The 26,083-nt window shown below is 37.6% G+C and overlaps 10 protein-coding genes and 1 pseudogene across 10 annotated transcripts; 3 read left to right on the top strand and 8 right to left on the bottom strand.

Annotated features, from left to right (window-relative positions):
* Positions 1-233: 233 nt before the first annotated feature.
* LOC104708170 (mitochondrial uncoupling protein 6-like) lies at positions 234-1,929 on the bottom strand. Its single transcript, XM_010424677.3, has 2 exons — positions 1,157-1,929; positions 234-941 (listed from the first exon to the last, which is right to left on the bottom strand). Exons 1-2 carry the CDS (start codon positions 1,584-1,586, stop codon positions 352-354), a joined length of 1,020 nt encoding a protein of 339 aa, XP_010422979.1. The 5' UTR covers positions 1,587-1,929; the 3' UTR covers positions 234-351.
* A 249-nt stretch (positions 1,930-2,178) lies between these two features.
* On the bottom strand, positions 2,179-2,837 carry LOC104708169 (uncharacterized). Its single transcript, XM_010424676.3, has one exon. It carries the CDS (start codon positions 2,744-2,746, stop codon positions 2,321-2,323), a length of 426 nt encoding a protein of 141 aa, XP_010422978.1. The 5' UTR covers positions 2,747-2,837; the 3' UTR covers positions 2,179-2,320.
* A 494-nt stretch (positions 2,838-3,331) lies between these two features.
* On the bottom strand, positions 3,332-4,498 carry LOC104709862 (small ribosomal subunit protein uS19z). Its single transcript, XM_087462792.1, has 4 exons — positions 4,321-4,498; positions 4,071-4,219; positions 3,907-3,964; positions 3,332-3,751 (listed from the first exon to the last, which is right to left on the bottom strand). The coding sequence occupies exons 1-4, from the start codon at positions 4,321-4,323 to the stop codon at positions 3,503-3,505; spliced, it is 459 nt and encodes a 152-aa protein (XP_087318918.1). The 5' UTR covers positions 4,324-4,498; the 3' UTR covers positions 3,332-3,502.
* Positions 4,499-4,896: 398 nt separating this feature from the next.
* LOC104708168 (small ribosomal subunit protein uS19y-like) lies at positions 4,897-6,316 on the bottom strand. Its single transcript, XM_010424675.3, has 4 exons — positions 5,855-6,316; positions 5,618-5,760; positions 5,461-5,518; positions 4,897-5,305 (listed from the first exon to the last, which is right to left on the bottom strand). Exons 1-4 carry the CDS (start codon positions 5,855-5,857, stop codon positions 5,057-5,059), a joined length of 453 nt encoding a protein of 150 aa, XP_010422977.1. The 5' UTR covers positions 5,858-6,316; the 3' UTR covers positions 4,897-5,056.
* Positions 6,317-6,548: 232 nt separating this feature from the next.
* On the bottom strand, positions 6,549-7,741 carry LOC104708167 (small ribosomal subunit protein uS19x-like). The gene is made up of 4 exons (XM_010424674.3): positions 7,569-7,741; positions 7,327-7,475; positions 7,175-7,232; positions 6,549-6,996 (listed from the first exon to the last, which is right to left on the bottom strand). The coding sequence occupies exons 1-4, from the start codon at positions 7,569-7,571 to the stop codon at positions 6,748-6,750; spliced, it is 459 nt and encodes a 152-aa protein (XP_010422976.1). The 5' UTR covers positions 7,572-7,741; the 3' UTR covers positions 6,549-6,747.
* Positions 7,742-8,165: 424 nt separating this feature from the next.
* On the bottom strand, positions 8,166-9,069 carry LOC104708166 (uncharacterized). The gene has a single exon (XM_010424673.3). It carries the CDS (start codon positions 8,872-8,874, stop codon positions 8,401-8,403), a length of 474 nt encoding a protein of 157 aa, XP_010422975.2. The 5' UTR covers positions 8,875-9,069; the 3' UTR covers positions 8,166-8,400.
* A 678-nt stretch (positions 9,070-9,747) lies between these two features.
* LOC147940487 (uncharacterized) lies at positions 9,748-11,914 on the bottom strand. The gene has a single exon (XM_087463052.1). The coding sequence runs from the start codon at positions 11,004-11,006 to the stop codon at positions 10,053-10,055; it is 954 nt and encodes a 317-aa protein (XP_087319178.1). The 5' UTR covers positions 11,007-11,914; the 3' UTR covers positions 9,748-10,052.
* A 42-nt stretch (positions 11,915-11,956) lies between these two features.
* On the bottom strand, positions 11,957-13,185 carry LOC147940486 (uncharacterized). The gene has a single exon (XM_087463050.1). It carries the CDS (start codon positions 13,183-13,185, stop codon positions 12,226-12,228), a length of 960 nt encoding a protein of 319 aa, XP_087319176.1. The 3' UTR covers positions 11,957-12,225.
* A 392-nt stretch (positions 13,186-13,577) lies between these two features.
* On the top strand, positions 13,578-16,547 carry LOC104708163 (guanosine nucleotide diphosphate dissociation inhibitor At5g09550). The gene is made up of 12 exons (XM_010424670.2): positions 13,578-13,735; positions 14,108-14,254; positions 14,347-14,454; positions 14,539-14,711; positions 14,800-14,911; positions 14,991-15,071; positions 15,173-15,235; positions 15,380-15,481; positions 15,562-15,686; positions 15,802-16,012; positions 16,116-16,190; positions 16,287-16,547. The coding sequence occupies exons 1-12, from the start codon at positions 13,580-13,582 to the stop codon at positions 16,338-16,340; spliced, it is 1,407 nt and encodes a 468-aa protein (XP_010422972.3). The 5' UTR covers positions 13,578-13,579; the 3' UTR covers positions 16,341-16,547.
* A 485-nt stretch (positions 16,548-17,032) lies between these two features.
* On the top strand, positions 17,033-19,737 carry LOC147940485 (KH domain-containing protein HEN4-like). Its single transcript, XM_087461319.1, has 9 exons — positions 17,033-17,590; positions 17,813-18,232; positions 18,360-18,492; positions 18,545-18,604; positions 18,737-18,820; positions 18,910-19,077; positions 19,238-19,364; positions 19,452-19,467; positions 19,512-19,737. The coding sequence occupies exons 1-9, from the start codon at positions 17,033-17,035 to the stop codon at positions 19,608-19,610; spliced, it is 1,665 nt and encodes a 554-aa protein (XP_087317445.1). The 3' UTR covers positions 19,611-19,737.
* Positions 19,738-24,687: 4,950 nt separating this feature from the next.
* LOC147940484 (thionin-like protein 2 pseudogene) lies at positions 24,688-25,270 on the top strand (annotated as a pseudogene).
* Positions 25,271-26,083: the final 813 nt, after the last annotated feature.

Raw genomic sequence — 26,083 nt, 5'->3', positions numbered from 1 at the left:
AGTCTCAACCACACAAATAGAACATAGTAGCCCCCAAAAAAAAGAAGGAATATACCAAATGAAGGTCCCCAGCAAAAGCATATCCCCCAAAGCCAAGAGACTTGGACCGACGGGCATAGTTCCTTTGCTTCAATCACCATCAGTTACTACATGCTAACAAATTCGCTGATTTTTTTTTTCTTTTTGTACACAGAATACTAAAAGCCTATTAGCACAATCATAAATAAAAATTATTTCTTTTTAGAAAAGAACTCTAAATATGTGAAATAATTTGAAACGTATATACAACATAATTGAATATGGTCAAAATTAATTAATCGTCTCTTTAAAAAAAAAATAAACATTTATTAATCAAAACTTAACGTCTTTTAACACACCGCGAATTTGTTCCAAGGTAACGAACAAGATCATCGTGAACGGTCCTTGCCTAGTCACCGTCGGAACAAACCCTTTGTACAAAGCCATCGGTCCTTCTTCCGCCACCGTCTTCACCGCACAATCCAACGGTCCACCGTAATTCTCCTCTTTATCCGCATTCATCATCCTCGTCTTCACAACGTCTATCGGATTCGAAGCCACCGCCGCAACAATCCCCGCCGCAAAACTTGCCGCCACGTGCGTTCCGATCCCTCCCGGCGTCCCACGGCCTCCAGCGACCAAGATCTCTTTGACGTGATCATACGTGGCGAGCTGAGAAGCCGTAACGATCATCGCACGGTTCACTGTCAGCCACGAGCCACGCCATAAGCTTGATACACCTTCCTGCCTTACGATCCGCTCGAGCGCGTCCACAACGCTCTTGTAGTTTCTGCGGCGGTTTAACGGCAAACCTCCGTCAGCTTGCATTCTCACCATCGCCACGTCAGCAGGATTCCCGACGGCGGATCCAATGGCTCCTGCGATGAGTCCAGCTGTGATCTTGGTGACCAATGGGAAGTTACCTGAGGGGAGTTATCGGTCTAGTTAACTCGTACGTAAGTATATGGAAAAATTCGAACAAAAGCAAACCGGACTGTTTAAGATCGAACCCGAACCAAAATTTGGTTATAATTCCATTGGTTTTTAACCCAAAAAGCAGAGAACTGTAACCAATTTTCGTGTAATCGAACCGAACCGAATAAAAACCAAATTTGTTTGAAGAGTATATTATCATTACCGGTGAGCTGATCAGTCCACCTTCGTTTAAGAAAGTCGTAAATACCCATACGCGTGGCGGAGTAAAGCATCTGACGGAGGACGGTGGCTGATACGCCGGAGAAGAGAGCGGAGGGTCCTTCGGTTTTGACAATGTGAGCTCCAACGGCGAAAGGGGTCGTGACGGGACGCGTGAAAGAAGACCGCGCGTGAATGGATGAATTAGGTAATAAGGAGATGCTGCCGATGAGAGAGTCGAGAGCGAAAACGGGTTGATAAGATTTAACGGGAAGGTTATGATCAAGATTAAGAATAGGGTTAGGGTTTTGGTCGTGGGGAAAAGAGTGTTCGCCTTGGAGCTGCATACGGACTTTGATGAGGTCTAATGGGTGAGTCAGAGCTCCGGCGATGATTGCGGCGATGCCACCTTCAAGAAATGGTTTGAAACCCATTGATGTGTTACCGGATGAATATTTGACTATAAAGGAGATTGTTTTGATTGATGATAACTGAAATCAAAGAAGAGTTTGAAGAGAATCTAGATTTTTGTAAGAAAAATATTTGGAGAGGAGAAAATGAAGTTGGACAAGTTGGAAATGGAAGAAGACAAAAGACATGGGAAGAAAATAATGCAACGAGTTGTGTTTGTGTACTACTAGTCCTGAATTACAGGTTTCCAGCTTTTGCACAAGGTTTCTTTTGTTTTGTCTTGATGCACGCCTTGTCATCGTAGACAATAATATTTGACCCTAGCTATAGGGGAATGAAGCAATACGTAACTAAATTACTCATTATGATTTTTGATGTTTAGGACGAACGGCTCCTATACAATTTATATAGGTGTGAGGTAGGTGTAGAAAAACGATATGACGAGTAATTGACACATTACATTACAGCCTCAATAATTTAATTTTCTCTTATATAACATTGAGGCTGTTCAATGTAAGTACCACAAAGAGACATACATGTTACAAGAGAGAATCAGTACAAGACTATATCAAGAAGCGTACGTTAGAGACTCTAACACATGACATGAAACTCTAATACATAAACTACTCACTCATCGTTGATTACTTATTAAACACAAACGAAACTCTCATGTTATTGCATAGTACTTATACATACATAACTATTAATCAAGAGGAAGAGTAGTCAACAACCCTTTTTACATTCTTTATCCATTGATCTATGGCTTCTTGTTCGAACCGCTAACCTCTTCAACAGTTGATGTAGGTTTTGTCTTTTCAGTATTTGGATAACCACCACTATTACCAGGAAAAGGAAAGCTCGGAATCCATGACGGAAATTCAAATGTTGGCCCTTCTGGCTCCTCTGGTTCCTCGGGCTCTTCAGGCTCCTCAGGAACCTCAGGCTCTTCCGGAATCTCTGGTTCTTCTGGAATCTCAGGCTCCTCTGGCAACGGCAACTCATGCTCTTCTGGAATCTCCGGCTCGTCAGGCTCTTTATATTCTGGAATCTTTGTGACCTCTTTGTGCACCAGAGAGTGACCTACTCTAGCAGCAAAACTAGGTGTAGCAAACAAGAGGGACGACGAAATAAAGACAAGGAAAAAGACCAAAGAGACAAGAATAGGAAGGCGAACATTAATCATAGTGATATTCTTGAATGAAGAAAACCTTAGAAGAAGAAATAATTTTGTGAGTGAAGAGAGTTTATGTTGTGGTATTGCATAGAGACATAGAGAATAGTTTCTTAAATAATATTGAGATGAGAGAGCTCTTACAATGCAGATTTCATAAGAGTCAGAAAATTTGGTGAGAAGATCCCAATGCACGATTACGAATGAGATATTAGTCTTCAGCAAACTCACCTATATTTCATTTTACGTCTTCTAAGTTCTATGTATAAGCCCTTAATTTATACGTGTTTAAAAGAAACTTACAATTAGCAAACACCTATAAACGTCTTATATACATAACCCCTTCTTAACTAGTGATAATAATCTAATTATTAAAAAAAAATAGTCCATTTAGTTTTGAAAGCAGATTACCTAACTGATCCACGGCTTGATCATGCACTGTCATTATATTCAATTATTGATACATTTACATATGATCTTATGATCATGTAGCTGTTTAAAGTTTTACTTATAACTTAGGATATAATTCTAATTAATCATTATGTAAAATATACAAGGATCAAAATCAAGCTAATTAAGTAGCTTCGAAACTGTAACTCAAGTCTAAACTTCATGGTGGTATATAAGTCTCATAAAGAAAGTGACCAAGAAAAGTACTAACGATAATAAGAAAAGTTCAAAGACCAAAAGAAACAACTTCATAAAAAAGATTTAGATAAGCAAAAGAAAAGAAATGGTAGAAACAACACATGAAGTCTTGTAATGGCTTCACTTGAGAGGGATAAACCTAGAGGAGTGAGTAGCACCGTGACCGGGCCTTCCGTGCGAAACCGGTTTGTAAGTGATTGAGAATTCCGCAAGGTAATGTCCAATCATCTCCGGTTTGATCTCGATTTGGTTAAAAGTTTTTCCGTTGTAAACACCGATGATGCTTCCAATCATCTCAGGCATAATCACCATGTTCCTTAGATGTGTTCTCACTACTTCTGGCTTCTCACCAGCTGGTGCTTCTAGTTTCTAGTTTAAAGTAAAACAGAGTGTTGTTATAATAATCGAACCCAACCAAAAGGCAGACCCTATAACTAAATTATAGTAATGTCGGGAGATTACAGATTAATAACAAATGTGACACAATAACAACACACATATAGTTTGCAAAGTTGGAGTTTTACCGCTTTGCGCAATTTCTTGATGAGAGCCATAGGCTTCGCTGCCAATCCTCTTTTCATCCTACAAATTGATCAACATAAGGCATAATAAGCAAAACCAAATCATATAGAACCAAATACATATAATATACCAAAATTGAGACAAGTGTTTTTGGTGGGATCAAAACCTTCTTCGGATACGGGAAGGGAAGAGCTCGACAAGCTCATCAGTGGGCATGTCAAGAAGAGCATCGAGATCGACTCCTTTGAAGGAAAACTTTTTGAACGTTCTCTTTTTCGCAAGAGCAGCTGCGGGAACATCTGATTCGACTTCAGCCTACGTATTCCGACAAAAAACTTTAAGACCACCATGATGATGTAAAAAAACTAACAATCGAATTATTAAGGTTTAGAGAGATAGAGATTTGAGAAACTAACCATTGTTCTTGGTTCGAGAAGCTTTAAACGTGACTGCTGCTAGGTTTTGCTATGGAGATACGACAAGAGACCTAATAAATTGACACCCTATTTATACTTATAGATCCTACACTGTTTCTGTTTAAGGAAACTTCAATAAAAATTTCCCAAATACTAAATTATTGAGTTTCTAAAATATAATATGAATGTATATTTTGCTTTCCTTATATAATAGACAAACTTCTATATTTTTTCCTGTAAAAAAGTGCAATATGTGACAACCTTTAAAGCATATATCCAAAAATTAATAAAAACTTAAATGTAAAAAGAAGAATTTAGGATAAAACTGGTGATAGAGATCAAACTTTGTCCGGTATTATCTTAAAACCTCAAGAAATCATATCTTTATAGGAATAGTTATACATATTCCTAATTTTTGTGGAATTTTCTTCTATTTGTAAGTAGGGTCATTGTATTACACTTTTTATTTTCATTACTCATTACTGCTGAGTCATATACTACATACCTTGGGAAATAAGGTTACAACCATCTGCAATACAGAAAAAAATAACTAAGCCATAAACAGAGTATGAGATATTAAAAAAAGAATGCTCTGTATTATTTAAACGAATGAACTAGAGTTTGAACAAAATCTAAAGGAAAAAACAGAAAAGCAGAGACAAAAGTTCTAAAGAAAAAGAAACGAAAGACAGGAGCATAACACCGACGACTCTGTGTAATAAGAGCTTTGATCTTTTCACTTGAGAGGGATAAACCTGGAGGAATTGGTAGCACCAACACCAGGCCTACCGTGCTTAACCGGCTTATATGAGATTGAGAACTCAGCCAAGTAATGTCCAATCATCTCCGGTTTGATTTCGACTTGGTTAAAAGTCTTTCCGTTGTAAACACCGATGATGCTTCCAATCATTTCAGGGACAATGACCATGTTCCTTAGGTGGGTTCTCACTGCTGCTGGCTTCTCACCTGCTGGTGCTTCAATTTTCTACTCAAAACAGAGAAAAAGTCACAAAACTTTAGTGGTTGCAGAAAAAATGTATAGAGAGGCATGTATCAGAGAAGACACGTTCCAGGGCTTGGCAGAATCAAAGATTTAGACAAGATAAAGATCTAGGAACTAGTGATGGGAGAGTTTAATACCGCTTTGCGCAATTTCTTGATCAAAGCCATAGGCTTCCTCGTCAATCCTCTTGAGAACCTATATGAAGAGAATTTACAAAAACAAAACTGATCAGTCTGAGAACCCAAGAGATGATCTACAAAATCGAGACATAGCTTAATAAAGGGTCTTTATAACCTTCTACGAATACGGGAAGGGAAGAGCTTGACAAGATCATCGGTAGACATGTCGAGAAGAGCATCAAGATCGACTCCTCTGAATGAGAACTTTTTGAACGTTCTCTTTTTCACGATTCCAGCCGCAGCAACCTCTGGATCCGCCTAAATATATTACCATTACGAGAAATTACAAACAAGATGTCGGGAAAATATAATCATGAGTATATGATAGAGAGACAGAGATCGAAGAACTAACCATTGTTTGTATGGATTTGTTAGGAAACCTTAAAAAACTCCACAGAACCTGATCAGCTCAAACAATGTCTGCGCAAACGACAAACAACTTAACTTAAGCATCAAATATATACCTGGGCTAACCCTAGAAACATTTATTTATTGTTTGGTCCATTTACTCTTTTAATTTTTTCATCCGAGTCCTTTCCTTATCTTTGGAAAATAAGATCTGAAAAAGCTGTTATCTCGGATTTGCCGTTGGTTGAATAAATCTACCAAATACTACTTCATTAGTATAGAAAGAGAAAACATTCGAATCCAGATACAACAGTCACCTATAATTCTGCAATGTGACTTGGTTTTCATATCAATATGTAACAGACAATCATTATCTGTTTGTGAAATCCTCAAAGTGATTCCAATTGTGCTATAAAGGTACTTGCATCAATATTATAACACAGTAGATGAATACTACTGTCCCTCTGTATGGCTAACCTAGTGGTTGGTGTGATACCATCTTGCTCCGGGCTCTAATCTCCATCAGAGACAACGGGTTTCCAGAGGATCAGAAGGCTCTTTGCTCACATCGACCGTCTTGCTCCGTCGAAACAGATCAAATATATATTCGCTGAATAATCCGACCTTTGCCAATCAATAGTAAAATTACTCCACCTCAAAGAATATGATGTAGTAAATCTATATCTGAACTAGTAGAATTTCCAAAAAAAGATTCCGAGTCTTCTTTAACTGAAAACAAGAGTTTGAGCACAATCTAAAGAAGAGAGAATTGTAGCAGAGTAGTCAAACAGAGAAGTACAGACAAAATGGTCCAGAAAACAGACATTATAAAGGACCCTATAATTGCATAACGAGAGCTAAGGAAAAAAGATCACAACAACAGACACTGTAAGGTCTTCACTTGAGAGGGATGAACCTGGAGGAGTGGGTAGCACCAACACCAGGCCTACCGTGCTTGACTGGCTTGTATGAGATGGAGAACTCAGCAAGGTAGTGTCCAATCATCTCAGGCTTGATCTCAACTTGGTTGAATGTCTTTCCATTGTACACACCGATGATGCTTCCAATCATTTCAGGCACAATGATCATGTTCCTCAAGTGGGTTCTCACTGGTTCTGGCTTCTCACCAGCTGGTGCCTCTCTTTTCTAATCAAGCAAAACAAAAAAAGCAGTAATCTTTAGCGGTGAAACCAATATGGTCACATAGAACAAACACCAAAACTGGGTAGCTCACAACGCAGAATCAGATTTCTATACAGACTTAGAACAGTATTTGATTCAACACAGATCTAATCAGGAAACGAGAGAAATGAGGGAACTTTACCGCCTTGCGGAGTTTCTTAATCAAAGCCATAGGCTTTCTCGTCAACCCTCTAGAGAACCTAAACACGAGAATCGTATAGCGAATTCGATTAATAAGACTGAACACAAAGAGATGATCCTAAACTTAATCAGGTTCAAAAGAAAAGCCCTAACCTTCTGCGAATACGGGCAGGGAAGAGCTTGACAAGATCATCAGTAGACATGTCGAGAAGAGCATCGAGGTCAACTCCTCTGAAGGCAAACTTCTTGAACGTTCTCTTCTTCGGCACTTCCACCGCTGCAACCTCTGGTTCGACATCAGCCTACACAGTTCCAAGGAGAGAGAAATTACGAACCGCGGTTTTTGGGGGATGTGATAGTAGAGAGATGTTGTGTAGATAGATAGGGGAACCTACCATTGTTGAATCTCGGCGAAAGATAAGGTGGCTTAACCCTGAATCTGTGGTGTGGTCTGCTTGCGTTGCGTTTTCCAAAATGAAGAGCCAAATAAAAAAAGAAGGGTTGCCTAAATCGGCGGATCCAAAATATATACGAGGATATCTCGGCTAAACCCTAGAAATTTTAGTTCATTGGTCAGTGAATTTTAGTTGACTTATATTATTTTAATTTTATTTAATGATTTTTTAAAAAAGTCGAATTATACATTAAAATTTGATTTCAAATTAGATCATGACAAGCTTAAAATTAAAAAATAAATTTATGTTAACTAGTCTACAAGGGATAATGGAGTGCAGTCTACCCTCAAAATTGTATGTGAAATCGAATTATGAAGCTACCGCGATTGTATTAATACAAATCTTGAGATTATATGTGATAGTCGATAATTACAATGTTTTTAAAAGCTTACACTAATTCAATTTGTTTGGTATTATTTTTCTAGTATATGTATTTATCGGTTGTTCTATAAGATCGATGAGTTGAGACACCAGTCTTCTGCTTTCCAAATTTTTTTGTTGGTGCTTAGATAATAGATACATTACGAGAGGTGATTATTAACACGATCCACAATAAAAGTATATTTAAATTATAAGATATACAACGAGATGGTAATCAAGCATTACAACTACTGAACTACATAATCGAATACAAGTGAGAGTGTATAACAAACGATAACTCAACAAAGGTTACCACAAACAATTGATAAAATACGACAATTTTAGAATCTGGGCTGAGTTCCAAAGTAGTTGGGCCTTCTTCTTCTTCTTCTGATATAATTAACTAGTGGGCTTAATGAGATCCAGGAAACTTTGGCATTGTAAACGCCGGCACTTTGGTTTCTTCAGGTTTTGGCAATTCCGGCAACTTCGGAGCTTCGAACTTTGGAACTTCAGGCAACTCAGGCATATGAATCTCCGGCATCTTCGGAAATTCTGGTTTTTGAATCTCTGAAAACTTGGGCAATTCAGGCATCTTCGGTAGCTCGGGTTTCTGAATCTCCGGTAGCTTAGGCATCTCAGGCTTGGGGAACTCTGGTAACTTAGGCAGCTCAGGTTGTGGAATCTCCGGGATCTTAGGCAACTCAGGCTTGTGGAATTCGGGTAACTTTGGCAACTCCGGTTTAGGTAATTCCGGCAATTTCGGAATCTCCGGTAGTTTAGGATCTTCCAATAACCGGCGAGCTCCGACAGAAACCGGAACAGAGAGCAATGCAACAAGACATATGATCAGAAATGGTGAAACAAGACTCTTCTTCAATGCCATAAGTATTGTGTCCCTGACAAGGTTTTATTTTTGTTTTTTTGGTTATCTTTCTTGTTTTGCTTTGTGGTATTGTTTGTGATGAGTTTTGATCTTTGATTGAAATGGCTATTTAAAGGTGTCTTGAGGAAGAAGAGAGATCGTGTTTGGTGAGAAAAAAACATACACAGAGTTTGAATAATAGAAAAGTTCGTTTAACTTCTCTATCTGTATATCTATAAACTTTCAATCTAGTTGAAGTTTAGGTTGCAGACTTGTAGTGTTTACGTGTTCATGTGTTTGGTTTTACGTATTAAAGAATCTTCGTGAGAATGAAAGTATATTACGAAAGGTCTACACTTGATACATTTTATTTAAAAAGATTGGTTAATCTTTAGCTAAAAAACCAAACTTTTACAGAGGGAGAGACAGAGTATTACAGAGCATTGGAGCAGAATAAGAGAGCGATCAAACAGAGAGCAACAGAGAAAAATTAAAAAAAAAAAGGAACTAGAATCTTTGGCAAATAAGAGATAGTATTAGATTGCCGTCTGAAATTTCACAGCAGCACACAAGTTCCAAAACTAACAGCACCAAAGTTAACTTCAAAATGGAACTTTAGCACATAAGTTCCATAGTTACAAATTTCATTTATACATCGCAAATCCATCACTATCTTTTAATGATAAGTAATGATTGATGAAATAATTCGTCCTCACTACATTGTTGTACATGTCTTCTTCTTTATGTTTGGACGTTGGATATGTCATGTGTCAAAAGAACACAACATTAGGTGGACCATTATATTTATAGATAATCTTGAACTCGTAACTGAGATACTTGGGAATTTAGAACTTAAAAGTAGTATTCATGTGTAACCATTTGAACAAACAAGTATAAAATAAATAACAGAATAATCCATTTAAAAAGTATATCAAATCAAATACAGCGAAATTTGTATGATACATACAAATACAAACAGAATACAAGTATAAGAGTATAAACTTTATCCAAAACAGGCAGAGAACTATGACTATGAGACCAAATCATAAAAATTTGGTTCACTAAAGGGAAACGATGCGGACAAACACAGTTGGGAGAGACATCTCTGCAAAATGACAAACAATGGAAGGGTAATACGGTAATTTAAGATCGTGGGATGGGCTTGATAGTAGTTGGGCCTTCTTCGGGTTCAATAACGCTTAAGCAGTACCGGGAACTTTTGGGTATTCCGGCAACTTGGGTAGCTCTGGTTTCGCAATCTCTGGAACCTTTGGTAGTTCAGGCTTTGGAATCTCTGGGAACTTTGGCAACTCAGGCTTCTGAATCTCCGGTACCTTTGGTAACTCCGGCTTCGGGATCTCTGGCACCTTAGGAGCCTCAGGCTTCTGAATCTCTGGCATCTTGGGTAACTCAGGCTTTGGAACCTCTGGCACCTTCGGCAACTCCGGTTTCTGAATCTCCGGCATCTTTGGTAGCTCCGGCTTTTGAATCTCCGGCATCTTAGGTAACTCAGGCTTCGCAACTTCTGGCACCTTAGGTAACTCCGGCTTCTGAAGCTCCGGCATCTTAGGTAACTCCGGTTTTTGAATTTCTGGCATCTTTGGTAGCTCCGGCTTTGGAATCTCTGGCACCTTAGGCAACTCTGGCTTCTGAATCTCCGGCATTTTAGGTAGTTCAGGCTTTGGAACTTCCGGCACCTTAGGTAGCTCTGGCACCTTAGGACTTTCAGGCTTTTCAGTCTCCATCAACTTAGACACCTCAGGCTTTGAACTCTCTGGAAGCTTGGGCACTTCAGGCTTTGGGATCTCTGGAAACTTGGGCAGCTCAGGCTTCTGAATCTCCGGTACCTTTGGGAGTTCAGGTTTCGGAATTTCTGGAAACTTGGGCAGTTCAGGCTTTGGAATCTCTGGCATCTTTGGAAGCTCAGGCTTTGGAAATTCAGGTAACTTGGGCATCTCTGGTTTAGGGATCTCTGGAAACTTGGGAGCTTCAAATTTGGGTAGCTCAGGCAACTTTGGTATCTCCAGTTTAGGATCCTCCAGTAACCGGCGAGCACCAACTGAAACCGGATCAGCGAGCAATGCGATAAGACATATGATCAGAAGTGGTGACGAGAAAAGAGCAGCGGAGAGACTCTGCTTCATCGGTGCCATGTATGCGCTTCCTTGAGAACTCTAAGCTTTTTCTTCTTTTATTGCTTGTTTTGCTTTCTAGTGTTTGTTGTTGGTTTGTGTTTGTGATGAGATGATTATGGTCTTTGATTCGAATGGGTATATATAGGTGTTTTGAGGAAGAAGAAAGATGGAGTTTGGTGGGAAAATTATGTACATAGTTTTGAATATAATAAAGTTTGTTTGTTTAACCTCTCTATCTGTATATCTATTTTGTCTTTTTCAGTTCTAGTTGAAATTTAGGTTTTAGTGATTACGTGTTCATGTTTTAGCTACACGTATATATTTTAAAAAGGCGTAACTTTGTAAAAACTAGAAGATCCCAAATTTTGAAAATAATGAGACACAAATCATTAAAAAAAAAATGTTAAGTAGAAAATCAAGATGAGGCTTTTCTCAAATTATGTAAGTTGTCAAGACTCGAGATATTTGGATAATTGAATTTGAAACAGTAGCTCCAATGAATCAAAACTATTTTCAAGAGATAGATAAATTCGATGATATGCAAGTATGAAAACACCATTTTAAAAAATATAATGTTTAGGTTTTGGCCGGTAATCTACACAACGACTTGGGTTGTTTTTTCATTGTGTGTGTGTTTGTTATTTGTCATCAAAGTCGTATTTGTACAAAATGTATTATTTGATATTTTGATCTTCAAAAACTTCATAGAAAAGAAAACTTAAGAGGTTTGTGTAAATCTCATGTCGGTAACAGAGATTCCTTCTATAAGTTTACTTGATGCCATTTTCTAAACAAAATCCTTATTATGCAGCGAAAACAAGTCTGAGCAGATTAAATGCTACTACGTCCACCTTATATATGAACATTCTGTTAATTATGTTACTTCCTGCCTTACTCGGACGTCCATCGCAAAGTGTTACGTATATAAAGGATTGTTCATTTGGTTCCACCATAGATGAAAGACATGATTAATTAACAACCTAGTTTCTTAAGTTATAGTAAGCACGTACTGATACCCGTTTTTTGTTACAGTATGGTACAGAGGATTACATACCTAAAGCGCATTTAGCACCAAAATACATCAAAATCTAACATTGATTCGACAAACGAATCAATATTATAGCATTTTCTAACTATGGTATAGACAACAACAAGCGATACATAAACCTAATAGGGCCTAAGGGAATCACAAAACAAACTAAAGACAGAGAGAGAAACAGAACAAGCTTTACTTGGACTAAGCAGGCTTGAGTTCAACATGCGCAACATTTCCCTTCTTGTTTTTCCTTGCATCATCATCATCATCATCATCATCATCATCATCAGAAATTTCTACAATGTCATCATCATCATCAGAAATTGTGACATATACATCATCATCATCGTTTCTTGGAGGATCCTTCATGCTTGGTTGGTGATTAGTAGATGATCCTTGCGCAGGGCAGACGAAGAGAGGTGCAATTGGTGACCAAGTCAAGGTTTTAGCATGATCTGGAATCCGTAATGGGAACACAGCACATGAACAAAAGTAAACGCCTTCGTCATTACTCTCCACCGGTGGCGTTTGCGTTTTAACCGCAGCAAACGCTCTCCTACATTGCTGACACCTCAATGTGCATTCCTCGTAACCCTTAGGGTACTCAAAAAGCGAGAAGCAGAACGGACAAGCGGTCCAAAAGCTCGTAGCCACAGGATTCTCCAAGGTCTCGGCTTGGCTCTGTAATGACGAATCTTGAACGTGCTGCGTTTGACTATAAGGTTGACCAATTTGACTCATCTGCAACTCTCGATCGTACATTGACTTCCGTGGTGGATCAGAGAGGACGGACCAAGCATCAGAGACCAGCTTAAGCGCTTGATCGGCGAAAGGGAGACGGTTGACATTGGGATTGAGGAGAAGAGCGAGTCTACGGTACTGAGTTGCGACGTGTTCGGCATTTCGAGTTAGGCGGCCGAGTCGGAGTACCGCGTACCAGTCCGGTAATTTGGAATCTCCGACGATAGATTCTCCGGCTAGGAGAGTGTCGGAGATTGCGAGGATATAGTCCGCTACGTATGTTCGAGACGGGTCGGCTTTGCATGCGCGGATCGCAAACGTCTTTGCTCCATGAAAGTCACTTGAAGCCAAGAGCTTCTCCGATGTATCTAGCCACTGATCCGCCTCCGCTCTGTTATTATCGCCGCCGCCGTTTACCATATCTCCGTCACTCTCTTTTTTGCTCCTTTTTTGGGGTTATTAAGTACAGAGCTACTTTGCAAGTGGACCAAAAGGACTTTGTAGATACATATAAGGGCACTTTTCTGATTTAGTAATTGTGGCCTTTTTATGATTCTCATCTTTTTTTTTTTGGTTCTTGTCAGGACATTTCTTCACCCACCTATTCGTCTAAATATAGGCAAGTTTGTAACCATTTTTGTAAATAAGAGTTTGTAACCATGGCATTCAAATAATTTTCCCCTAACAATACGGTTTTCGTAATTAATTAACGTGAAAAATTGTCATGAGGTTAAACGGTAAGATCGGAAGCGGTGGAAGACTGTGTTAACAGCCACACATGTTCCTCTATTTCTTTTTCCTCCCTCACACTTATATGATCAAAGGACAGATAAAAAAAAGTCTATTAGAGATCGATGAAGAATTGAAGACATCGATTGTAATAATGGATGAAGAGTATGATGTGATTGTTCTTGGGACTGGTCTCAAGGAGTGTATCCTTAGTGGCCTCCTCTCTGTCGATGGCCTCAAGGTTTTCTCCTCAATTCACCATTTTCTTTCACTACTGAATTGCAAATGCTGTGCTTGTTTTTGTGCATCACATCCAGATAAAGCTTTATTTTTACGTTTACTCCTCCCTTTTGTTATATTTATGAATATGGTATGCAATGCAAGATGTTGAATGATATGTCAAAACAATAATTAAAAAATGACATATAATGATCGACTTATAACGTTTTGACCTTTTGAACGAGTTTTTGTTATAGAACACAGCCCTGTAGATACATCATATATCATGAATGGTCTAGTAATAAAAACACACTTATATAATGAGTTGGTTAATTTATATTTTCAATATGCGAAATCATTAATGAGATAAAGTTTTGTTTTGGGATTTAAATAGGTACTACATATGGACAGAAACGACTACTATGGAGGAGAATCAACGTCTCTTAACCTCACTCAGCTATGGAAGCGTTTCAGGGGAAGTGATACTCCTCAAGAGAATCTCGGAGCTAGCAGAGAATACAATGTCGATATGATCCCAAAGGTAGATTATCAATATAGTGCATGTTTATTTTATATGTAATTTGAAAATTTGAATCGATTATTAATAGTGAATAACGGTTTCTTGATCTGCAGTTTATTATGGCTAATGGACTCCTTGTTCAAACCCTAATCCACACCGATGTTACCAAGTATCTTAACTTCAAAGCTGTCGATGGTAGTTTCGTTTACAAGAAAGGCAAGGTAGTAATTTAAGTATCCTGTGGGTTTTTTTCTTGGTAAAGTTAATTGCTCTGAGGTTCTGATAAAGTATTATACGTGTGTCAGATCTATAAAGTCCCAGCCACTGATGTGGAAGCCCTGAAATCGCCATTGATGGGTCTTTTCGAGAAGCGACGTGCGAGAAAGTTCTTTATTTATGTGCAAGACTACGATGAGAAGGATCCTAAGTCTCACGAAGGACTTGACCTTAGCAAAGTCACTGCTAGAGAGATCATCTCGTACGTACAAACAATTTTCCTCCATCTCAAGTCACTTCATATTAGTTTCTTGCGTTACAGGCTTTCTCTCTGTTTCCTTTCCCAACAGTAAGTATGGACTTGAAGATGATACAATCGACTTCATAGGCCATGCCTTAGCGCTACACAATGATGATGACTACTTGGATCAACCCGCCATTGATTTTGTTAAGAGAATCAAGGTAAACTATTTTATTTTCTTCCATCAGCAGACCAAAGGTTCTGAATTTAATGTCATTTTTGGTTTATTATGTGGTGAAGCTCTACGCGGAATCTTTGGCTCGATTCCAAGGAGGATCTCCTTACATCTATCCATTATACGGACTAGGAGAGTTGCCACAGGTTCTCGTTCTCTCTATTCTCATAAGTCATGTAACATATCAGGTTCCTCTTTATTTACGACGTCCTGTTTCTCTGTCTTGAATATCTGTTTACTATTTCAGGCTTTTGCGCGTTTAAGCGCTGTGTATGGTGGGACTTACATGCTCAACAAGCCTGAATGCAAGGTTATCAACTACTTATTATCTCTTATTTCTCTGTTTTATCTATTAGATAACTGGTCTAAATGTCTAATTTAGTATATAAATATGATATTTATTAGCACTTTACAGAAACTAAAACCCATGAATCTTTAACATTATCTATAACAGGTAGAGTTTGATGATTCTGGAAAAGCTATTGGTGTCACTTCTGCAGGAGAAACTGCTAAATGCAAGAAAGTTGTCTGTGATCCTTCCTACTTATCTGACAAGGTAACAATATCACCCAGCAGAAACTGGTTAGTTCTTGTTCAGCCTAGCCACCTTCTTAAGACTGTTTCCTTGTCTTTCAGGTAAAGAAAGTTGGGAAAGTGACTCGAGCGGTATGTATAATGAGCCATCCTATTCCAGACACAAATGATGCTCACTCGGTCCAAATCATTCTTCCTCAGAAGCAACTCGGTCGCAAATCAGACATGTAAGTAGTCGTTATCAAGAACACATTCAAGTTTATAGAAACATAGATCTCAGTTCTTTCTACTTTGATATAGTTGAAGTTAGATCTCTGAGTTTTTTTGGGATTTTGCATGCAGGTACTTGTTCTGTTGCTCATACGCTCACAATGTGGCACCAAAGGGCAAATACATAGCTTTTGTGTCAGCAGCAGCTGAAACTGACAATCCAGAGGAGGAGCTTAAACCTGGAATCGAATTACTTGGACCTGTTGATGAGATCTTCTATCATTCTTATGACACATACGTTCCAACCAATAATCAAGAAGAAGATAACTGTTTCATCTCTGCTGTAAGACAGAGAGAATACAACTTATACTCTAACCAATTTTTTTTTAACTAAACATGTCTTGTTTTCTTATTTTCTGATGTTTCTTGTTTTGTTCTCTTATCAGACTTATGATGCAACAACACATTTCGAGAGTACAGTTATGGATGTACTTGAGATGTACACCAAGATCACTGGAAAGGTATAACATCAGTACTATGTTTCTTGATTTACAAGTAAACACAATATTTTGAATACTGAGTTTTAACTACTGACTTTTTTTTTTTTTTGTTTGCAGACTCTTGATTTGTCTGTGGACTTGAGTGCTGCAAGTGCCGCTGCAGAAAATTGATAATTTTATTTTTGCTATTTCGCTGAGTGTTTTTAAATTTCAAGTGATTTTCTCTTTTTCTATTGGATTATTTACAATACAGTTCAAAGCAACAGAAGTTTTCGTTTTTTTGTTCATCTTAATTAAAACATTGGTTAATTTTGCTTTCATTTGTAATTTTTGAATAATTCAGTCCATATTATGACATTTTAGTTACATTTTGTCCTTGATTAACATTCCCAAAATTTCAAAATTCTTAATTAAATTTCTATATTAAAACAAATGGGAGAAATGTAATTACATTTTGTTTCATTCAAATTATTTATGTATAAACCAAAATTATCGTGTTTCTGGTTGTTTTTGCCATTTTAAAAGTTTAGTTCCATGTTTTGATCATACAATAATTTGAGAAATTACATTGTTCCAACTTTTTTTCGGTTTCTCCATGACTCTTTTTCTTAGCGAACCAGAAACCAATTTCCTTCTAAACCGTTTTGGTTTCCTCGAATTTGATGACTTCTTCACGTGTGATGTATTAATTCGGTCAATCTCGGTTCGAGTTAAATCGAAAAATATAAATATGAACCGTTCATTGGTCCGAATCGGTTATTGAATAATCCCCAACCCTGATAATACGACGCCGTATGCAGAACCGTTGGTGGTTTCATTCTTCCTTCCTCAAGAAGTGTCGTTAGAGAGAGAGAGAAGAAAGCATGGAGGGAAAGAAATTCGAATCTACCGCTCGTACGCCGCCGCAGTCGTTACCGGAACCGTCGGCAGGATACGCAATGTTTCGCATTCTCTGTGACGTGTCTCAGGTCGGTTGTATGATCGGAAAATCTGGAAGAGTGATTAAGCAGCTTCGAGAATCAACACAATCCAAAATCTGGGTCGAGAGTGGTCCTCCTGGTTCTCTGTACAGTGAAGTCACGATTACCGCTCATGTAGGTTCAACGCTTAGGGTAAAATTAGGTGTTACTGTCAGTAATGCTAGCAACAAGGAGAAAGGGGTTCAAGAACAAGAAGTTGAAGTCTCCAGAGCACAATACGCGTTGTTGATTAGGGTTTTCGAAGCTCTAAATGTTGGATTACGGACTAGTAGTACTAGTACGGTCTCAGTGATGATGTTATTAGAAGGGAGCCATGTGGTTACTGTGATAGGTAAGGGTGGTGAGTTGTTGGAGATGATATGGAGAGAAACTGGTTGTAATCTTGAAATACAGACACGTGATTTGCCAAGTTTCGCAAAGCTTGGTGACGTGATGATGAAGGTACGAACTTGTGATTTCTAAATATCTCTGAATCTGTCCATATGTAGTACATATTCAGAACCACCACTTATTAGTTTCTTTTCAGTGTAGTAACTGTTCTCTTCGTTTAAAGGTCTTGGACTATACTTGTTTGCTGGTCAAATATGTTATGTAGATGCTTGTGTTATCAGAATCTTATACTACTTTCTTATTCTGAGTGGACGTCTTACCAAAATATGGCAGATCGAAGGAAATGTTTCGGCAATGAAGAAAGCTCTAGTATCCATATCTAGTCGCATGCAAGCATGTGAGCCGATTTCTATTGCGCCTTTACGCAGCAGGACTATGAATGTGGTTCCACGAGAAGATGTCTTGGGTAGGTATTTTGGAACAATCACTCAACCAAGGATAGATTCTCTTTCACAGCGCAGCTCGGACCACAGACTCGTTAACTCTGCTTCAAAGAATCACCCTGTCACCATTAAGCATCCTCTCCAAGCATCAGAAGATGATATCCGAAACGTGGTTCTGAAGATACTCTGTCCGCAACAAAGTGTTAGTGCTGTTATCAAGACTCTTCAAAGTGTGAGAGATGCCTCCATAAGTGTGAGTGATACACTTGCTGACTGTGATGAACGCTTAATCACAATTACTGCATCAGAGGTTGGTTTTTGCATGCTTAACTCTTAAAGTCTTAATTCTCATATCTCTCTGTTCTCTGTTTACTTAATTTGTTCTATCTATTTATTATTCTTGGTTGATGTTTGTTTGCTGCTTGTTCATCATGTAGAACCTTAAAGACGAAGACTCCCCATCCCAGAGAGCTATATTCCTTGTTTTCAACATACTATACGATATTTCCACTAAAAAAATGCTAGACAGTGCACATAAATTATATACCATTGCACGACTCGTGTGCAATGGTATATAACAATCATTTGGAATTAATTTTGTTTATTAAATTTTCGTGTGCAGGAAGATCTGGTTATCGTCCTCCTCGCTCTACATCTGTACGAAGCCCTCCTCCTCAAACTGGTAAATTTTAGTAATAATCCAAGTGATTTTTTTTTTATTGTGGGTAAGCTTTGTAGATTTGCTCTGTTCTGTTATGTAATTGTGGTTTTTTTTTTTTTTTTTTTTTTTTTTTTTTTTTTCCTGGGGTTTCAGTTAAAAGTGCTCCTCCTCCAGCAACAGCTCAGCCTAATGGTGGTGTTGGTATCTTTGGCAGTCTTGGCTCAACCATAGCTGATGGTATTGTGCTTTATCTGATTTAAAAAAAGCATTTTGTTTCATTGATTAGTGGTTTGGTTTCTTATGAGCTATTGCGTATTTGGAATTAGGTGTGGCTTGGGGTACTGGAAACGCATTTGGACACAGGATTGCCGAATCTGTGTTCGGCCCACGAACCATTAAGGTCGAAACCGTTGCTTCTCATGCTGCTGCCCCTGCTTCCTCTGTGGCCAATAGCATGAGTGCTTGTGACATCCAGTCCAATGCTTTGCCAAGATGTAAGCTATTAATTACACTTTCTTTATCCTCTTTGAGCATTTTCGGTTGATACCAATCTTTTTCTGATCATTTGTTCTAAAACTAGCTAAGTGATTGTTTATATATAGTAGTGTTGAATGTGAATCAGTGGCTAGATCTACATTGCCTTTTTTTGGTTAGGTATCTTTTTCACAAAATACATTGAAATTGAAGGACAAGCAGGCACATTGAAAGTTGTTTTTCATCATCCTAGTATTGTAGATTCTATGGAGAGAATGAATACAATAGAACGTGATGTGTTGTTGATGTGCTTTTAGCGTCTTCTTAAACTCAGAAGACTCTGGATGTGATGATTTTTTTTTAAGTTTGTTTGTTGATTTTTGATGTATACTAGTGTACGTGTATACGAGGTTATCTGGTTGACATTGGATATTATCTTATTGTTTGTGTGTAGTGCGTCAACAACTTTGGAAGCGACATCAGTAAGTGCCAGTACTACATGGACATGCTCAGTGAATGCAAGAAGAATTCTGGTTCCATGATTTCTGCTTAAGTGTGTTTCCGCATCAACTAGTCGAGAAGTCTGCGCTAAGATCAGTTATGGTGTCTTTAATATTTAGTAGTTGAAGTCTCTGATGGTTTTCCTTTTCTTGTTGAAAGATTTGGGATCTGTTATGTGTGTTTTTAACTGGTTCTATGTGATCGTTTATGTTAATGATGAAAAATGCAATGGAAAACTATATTCTAATTGCTGAAACCTACTTATTGGAGTTTGTTTGTGTCATTCAGCTTTGTTTCAAGACTGTGTTTTTTATCTTTAGATGTATAAAGTACTTCTCAAATCTGATGCCTGTTCTGTTTGCATTAATTTCAACGGGATAGCCGGTTTGAGAGGAAAACGACGGTAACTAACAATGGTTTTGATGGTGATGAGATCGGCACCAAGTTTCTGTGTTGGCTATTTTAGTTAACATTTCAAAAGTCTCAGCAACCTTAAACTCTTTAGTATATTATGTAGAGTTAAATTCTCTCATTTCAAAAGCTCATTTGTTTTGGGGCTAAAAGGATCGCGTAGAAGCCTATCTCCATGCAGAGTTAGACACCCTTTTATGGGCTATGGAGTGCTTATTAGCCTTGAACTTGGATAAAGCTCTTTTTGCCACGGATTATTTAGATCTCCTAGCTTTAACGTCTAATATTGAAGATTGGCGGACCTTTTCATCAGAATTAAAAGACTTTATTTATTATAGAGATCGATTTGCTAATTTTAGTATTAAATATATTCCTCGAGAGGATAATATCCGTGCCGATAAACTTGCGAAATGTGTAATAGCACGAGGTTTTTGTTTTTCCCATGTAAACTCGTCGGTACTTAATTGGCTTTTTCTTGAAGAGAGTCATCTCCAATAACTTAATATATGGAGTTTGTTTGTCAAAAAAAAAAAAAAAAAAGGTCATTCGTTTAGCAGCTCTTTTATTATCAGTTGTTTCTTTACACCATTGGGCAAAATAACATCCATAGATGAATTAGTTGAAATGTTGGTATGCAGTTGACGTACGCTGCAAGCAGCTTGTTGAACAATATTTTTTTTTTAAACAATGCCCTATGTTTTCTCGGCGTGGGGCACAAGTGTTATACTTATATATGTTGGGGAAGATCGTACACTTTTAAATATACGATATATCTGCTATTAGCTAGATTTGTTTGGCCATAGAAAAACATTTGATTATCGTCGGATAATTCTTCATCCAAATATTTCATAATGCCTAGACGCAGACATGAAGAAGGTTAGACCTTTTTTTCTTGATATTTCAGATGTTGAATTTGGTTTTGAAGACGTTTGGGTCTGTCCTATATATATATGCTAGAGATTTGTGTATACTTCACCAAATCTAGGGTTTCCGATCGATGATTCTCATCCCTATGCTTCTTGTGTTAAATCTGCGGGGTGTTGATCGTTTATCGATTGGAGAAAGTTATCTGTGTCTCTTGAGCAATTATTTTGGTTTTAAAGTTAGTTGGGATTTTTTTTTTTTTCTCGGTTTGTGCAGGGAGATCATCCTCATCCCGAAGCTCGCCCTCGCCTCGTCGGACTGGTAAGTATAACTTATGTGGAAATTATAAGCTCTCTTCATACCTTTAGAATCAAAGGTTATAATTGTTTGGAACAAAAGTTAATAACTTACTAATTAAAGAGTTGTCAAACAGAGTTAAAAAAATGAAGGAATTGTTAGCCATGGTCAAACGTCTAAGCGTTAATTATGTAATGATGTTCTTCTTTTTTTTCCAACTCGGTTGTGTAGAAAGAAGATCTTCTTCCTCTAGTAGTAGCCCTCGGCCAGCAGCTGCACGCAGCCGATCTCGTGACACTTCTAGTAAATTTCATTGTTCTACGATATTATTTCTCATGTATCAACGGTCATTGTTGTTTAATGAATCAAATGATGCCTCTTGGTTGTTCAGGCAGCAGAAGATCTTCTCCTCGACCTCGACCTGCACCTTCATCAGCATCTTCTACTGCTCGCTCTTCACCTCAACCTCGACCTGCACCTGTAGCAGCCTCTGCTCCTCGCTCTTCACCTCAACCTAGACCTGCACCTGTATCATCCTCTGCTCCTGCACCTGCACGCAGCTCACCTACTCGTACTGGTATACTTCAGTAGCACATCTGAACAATTTTGTTTTCAAAGACAATGTCAGTTTTCAAAGACTATTGTTGAAATACTTCAAAGTATTTTCTTTTTTTTTTTTTTTTGGTAAATTTTTTTTTCTTTTTTTTTTAAGATACTTCTCTAATTGTTTAGCTTTATAGGTGACTTCTTATTATGTAAGTTTCTGTTTTCTTTGTCTTCCAGCTCACCATGGTTGTAATTTTACATTAGATCGCTTATATTTATCCAAGTGATCATTTATAATTTGTGTTCTTGGTTTGTCCAGAAAGATCTACTCCGCCAACGTATAGTGCTAGTAGCGATGGTGATTCATACAGAGCAAAAAGCGATAAAGATGAATATTCTCTATTTCATAGCATACTTCGAAGTATGCGTAGGGTTAGTAGCGATCGGGCTAGTCGCAATGATCGGGATAGAGCTACTAGCCATGGTGAATCTCTGTTTAGGAACACGGTTCAAAGTGGGCGCTTTAACTATTCCATTTGCCTTTCTTGGATGATTTTAAACATTTCTATTTATATAATGATTTGGTTTGATCCGCAGCTCTATTGTGTCCAGCACCCCAAGTGGTCTCTAACCCTTTGCCAGCTGCCATTAGTCCATGTGATACTCAGAGCAAAGCTTTCCAAAATGTAAGTTAGCCCCTTTAGCTTCTCTATCTTTTAATCTCTGTTCACACATATATAATGACATGTTTCCAGAATTCTGCCTATTCAAAATGAACCTAGCTAGTAGCTAGACTTACTTCAACATTCTGTTGGTTCTTTTATCGTCGAATCATAATATATTAGAAGCTTTTCTTGTTTGTGTGTAGTGCCTCCACGAGTATGAAACAGACATCAGTAAGTGTCAGTTCTACATGAGCACATTGTCTCATTGCAAGAAGAATTCTGATTTCAAGTTGTACGATGTGGTTGGCGATGATCCGGCTAGTAGCGACAAAGAATCTCGGTTTCTAATCTTTGCTAGAGGTATTCACTTTAATTAACTCTATTTACAATAAGTTTTAAACCTTTTTAGTTAAAGATAATGATTTGGTTAAAATCCGCAGCTGTGTTGTGCCCACGAGGAACCGAGTTGGTCTCCCAGGCTGCCTCTATAGCCCCTGTTGCAGCTCCCGTAACAGTTCCCATTATATCATGTGACACTCAAGGCAAAACTTTCCAAATTGTAAGTCTAGAGTACAAATATTCCAGCCTTTTGCTATATTCACAATTAGTCTAGACTTACGTTGAGTACTCGAGACTCTGTTTTTGTTACTCTAGACTAATGTTCCGAAGCTTTTTTTTTGTTTGTGTGTGTGGTAGTGCCTCCACGAATTTGGAACGGGCATCAGTAAGTGCCAGCTTTACATGAACATGTTGTCTCGGTGCAAGAAGAATTCTGATCCCAAGTTGAAGGCTTAATTTTTTTTTCTTTCCCGTCAGTCATTGTTACTTATTTCTAATCAAATAGTTCTTGAAGTTTGTCATCAAAGTGACTCTGGGTTTTTATCATAATCAGAAGATGGATTCTGCCGTGGTTTTAGTAGGGAGTTTCCAAGAACATTAGGGGTATTGAAAGAATATAACAAATAAACGGGCAAAATTGAGAATATTTATAAACTTTGAGCTGTTCAATGCAATAAAGCCAATTATCTCCGCTTCCTTCAAAATCACTGGTTAAGGGGGTGATAACGCTAACAGATTTACCATCAACTGTGCCACTTTTATTACAATGATTTCGGAACATGGTCAGCTGATCCCCTTTTCCCGCCACAAGTAATAATTATGTGTACTGTACATACATAAACATGTTAACATATATACTCGATCATCATTATTAATTTCTTTATTAATTAGATAGAGATCTCTAAATCCTAGACAAAACAATCTATAAATAATTTTTCTTATTAGGTCAATATAAACATGCATACTCGATCATCATTATCAATTAGATAGAGATCTCCAAATCCTAAACAAAACACTCTATAATAGATCATCATCATCAATCATATAGAGACCTCCAAATCCTAAACCAAAGCAATTAATGTTGATATGATTTCCCACTATATGTCGTTATCACAAATCAGAGATTACAATCTAATATGTGGCTCAATATGGAAATGATAGTACTAATACACAATCAGTAATTCACTATATAAACAGACCATGTTAACACAACCAGCACTCAACTTACAAAACAACACTTTCATTATTATTAAAAAAAAAAAAAAAGTTGTATCATCTAGCTAGAGAGAAAAGAAATGGAGGGCAAAAGTAGCCCTGGGATTAATAACCGAACCGAATAAACCGAACCAAACCGAACCGAAATTTTGAAAGTTCGGTTCGGTTTCGGTTATAAGGACAGAACCGATCGACAGCATCTATAATTGGAATTCGGTTATCGGTTAATTCGGTTCGGTTCGAGCGAACCGATCGGTTAACCAAAATATTATAAACCCTAATAATATCTTCCTTTATTTCGTGTCTTCACTCGCCGTCAGTGCTTCTTCTTCCTCTTCGTCACTTCGTGTATTCTTCTTCTTCATGTAGAAGAAACGAAATGGTCGAGATTGACGTTATGTCATGAATTGGAACGGCGAGATTCATCTTTGGGAAATATTAGTTGTTGAGCGGCTGTAAGTTTATTACTTTATTTTGTTATCACACAATTATAATTAGGTTTAGTTATTGAGTTAGTGGGCTTACGGTTGATTTGGTAGCCCATTGTTTTTTAAGTTTTATATATATGGTTATGGATTTGTTTTTGGCCCATTTAATTTACTCTGAAAATAGAAATCTCAAAATTTCGGTTATTTTCGGTTTTTAATCTAAAAACCGAAATAACCGAGAACCAAACTGAACCGAACTGATTTTTTTTCGGTTTAGTTTGGCAACATTTTCAAAAATCAAAAAAACCGAAAAACTAAATTAACCGAACAAACTGAAATCCCAGGACTAGGCAAAAGAGTGGCAATGTTGGTTGTTGTAACAGTAGTCATGATGATAGGGAACCTTCTGACTCAAACAGAGGCTGTCCCATTTGAGCGATGTTATCCGGTTTGTCTTATGGAGTGTAAAGCTGGGTCAAAGTTTCCAGCGTTTTTGAAGTGTCCATTTAAGTGTGTGAAAACCTGTCTTCTACCACCATCTCTTTCTTCCAAAAAAGTTCATGATTCTGAATATTTCTGCAAACTCGGTTGCGCATCTCATTGTGTTTCTCATTCTTCCCTCAAAAATCCGAGTAAGTAATTTTTTTTTTCTACTTCCGTTATACTTTGTTTTATACCCTCTAAGTCATAACAGTGTTTAGGAATGGTTGTTACATAAGCATAAGTATACTACAATTTTATGTTTTTTTTCCCCTTCATTTTTCTTATTCTTCAAATAGATAACCATATATATATGTAGTGAGATTTTGATATTATGTATTTTAATTGACATTAATTATGTTTAATGGTTTTTGGTTGGTGTTTGTGTGTTATGGACAGATGTGAAAAGAGTATCAGCTTGTGTGGAATCATGCTCAAACAAGTGTACCAAGAAATGTGAGAAGTGATATTAGTATTCCATCGTTCATGTCTGGATAAACTATTTGTTTTGTATCAATTTAATATTTAAATCTAAAGAATTTTTTTTTCAATTCTATATATTTGTGTTACAAGAAATTTAATTGATATAAAAGGAAAATAAAAGAAAGCTAAATTGGGGGAAAAAAAATCAATTGATACCAACTGCAGGATCAAACAAAAGCTGCATTGGAGGAAAATCTAACTGGGAAAACAAAAGCTAATGAGCACTATACGAGAAGAGAATCTAATCCCTTTGTATCGTTCATACAATAATATATAACACATCAATTAAACCTTGTATTTTACTCAAAGTTTGTTTGTTTATGACTTTTCTTATGGTTTTAGTGATCGGATTAGACTTATATATCTATTCCATGTTTTTATAATTTGGAAAAGGCTTATGGAGGAGGTGGAACATCTAGTTCAAGCTCGTTTATCATAAGAATGGATGAATATAATCAATGGCTTTCGAAGAATCCACCATGACAAGTTTAGTGATCAGAAAGAAGAGGGAAGCAGTCTGAGCTGTTTCCTTTCTTGTCCGGAGAACTGTACTAAGAAGAGGTAGCCTAAACCGAATTGTGTTTTGGGTCAGGTTTTTGTTAATATGATTTTGGTTTAGTTTGGTCTAGGCACCGCTATGGTTAACGCGGTGAGATCGAACGGCCTAAATTTCAAGATGTGTAATACTTTCGATCGTACTAATTTTACAAAACAAATTGTTATTCGGTCCTCCTACTTCCTAAATTTTTAATACTGTACCCACTACTCTAAAATCGACTTATTCCACGTGGCAACAG

Source organism: Camelina sativa, chromosome 8 (genome assembly GCF_030686135.1).
Source record: "Camelina sativa cultivar CO46 ecotype springtype chromosome 8, ASM3068613v1".
Taxonomy (NCBI): domain Eukaryota; kingdom Viridiplantae; phylum Streptophyta; class Magnoliopsida; order Brassicales; family Brassicaceae; genus Camelina; species Camelina sativa.
The sequence above is the reverse complement of the archived record's forward strand: the minus strand, read 5'-3'. Positions and strand labels throughout refer to the sequence as shown.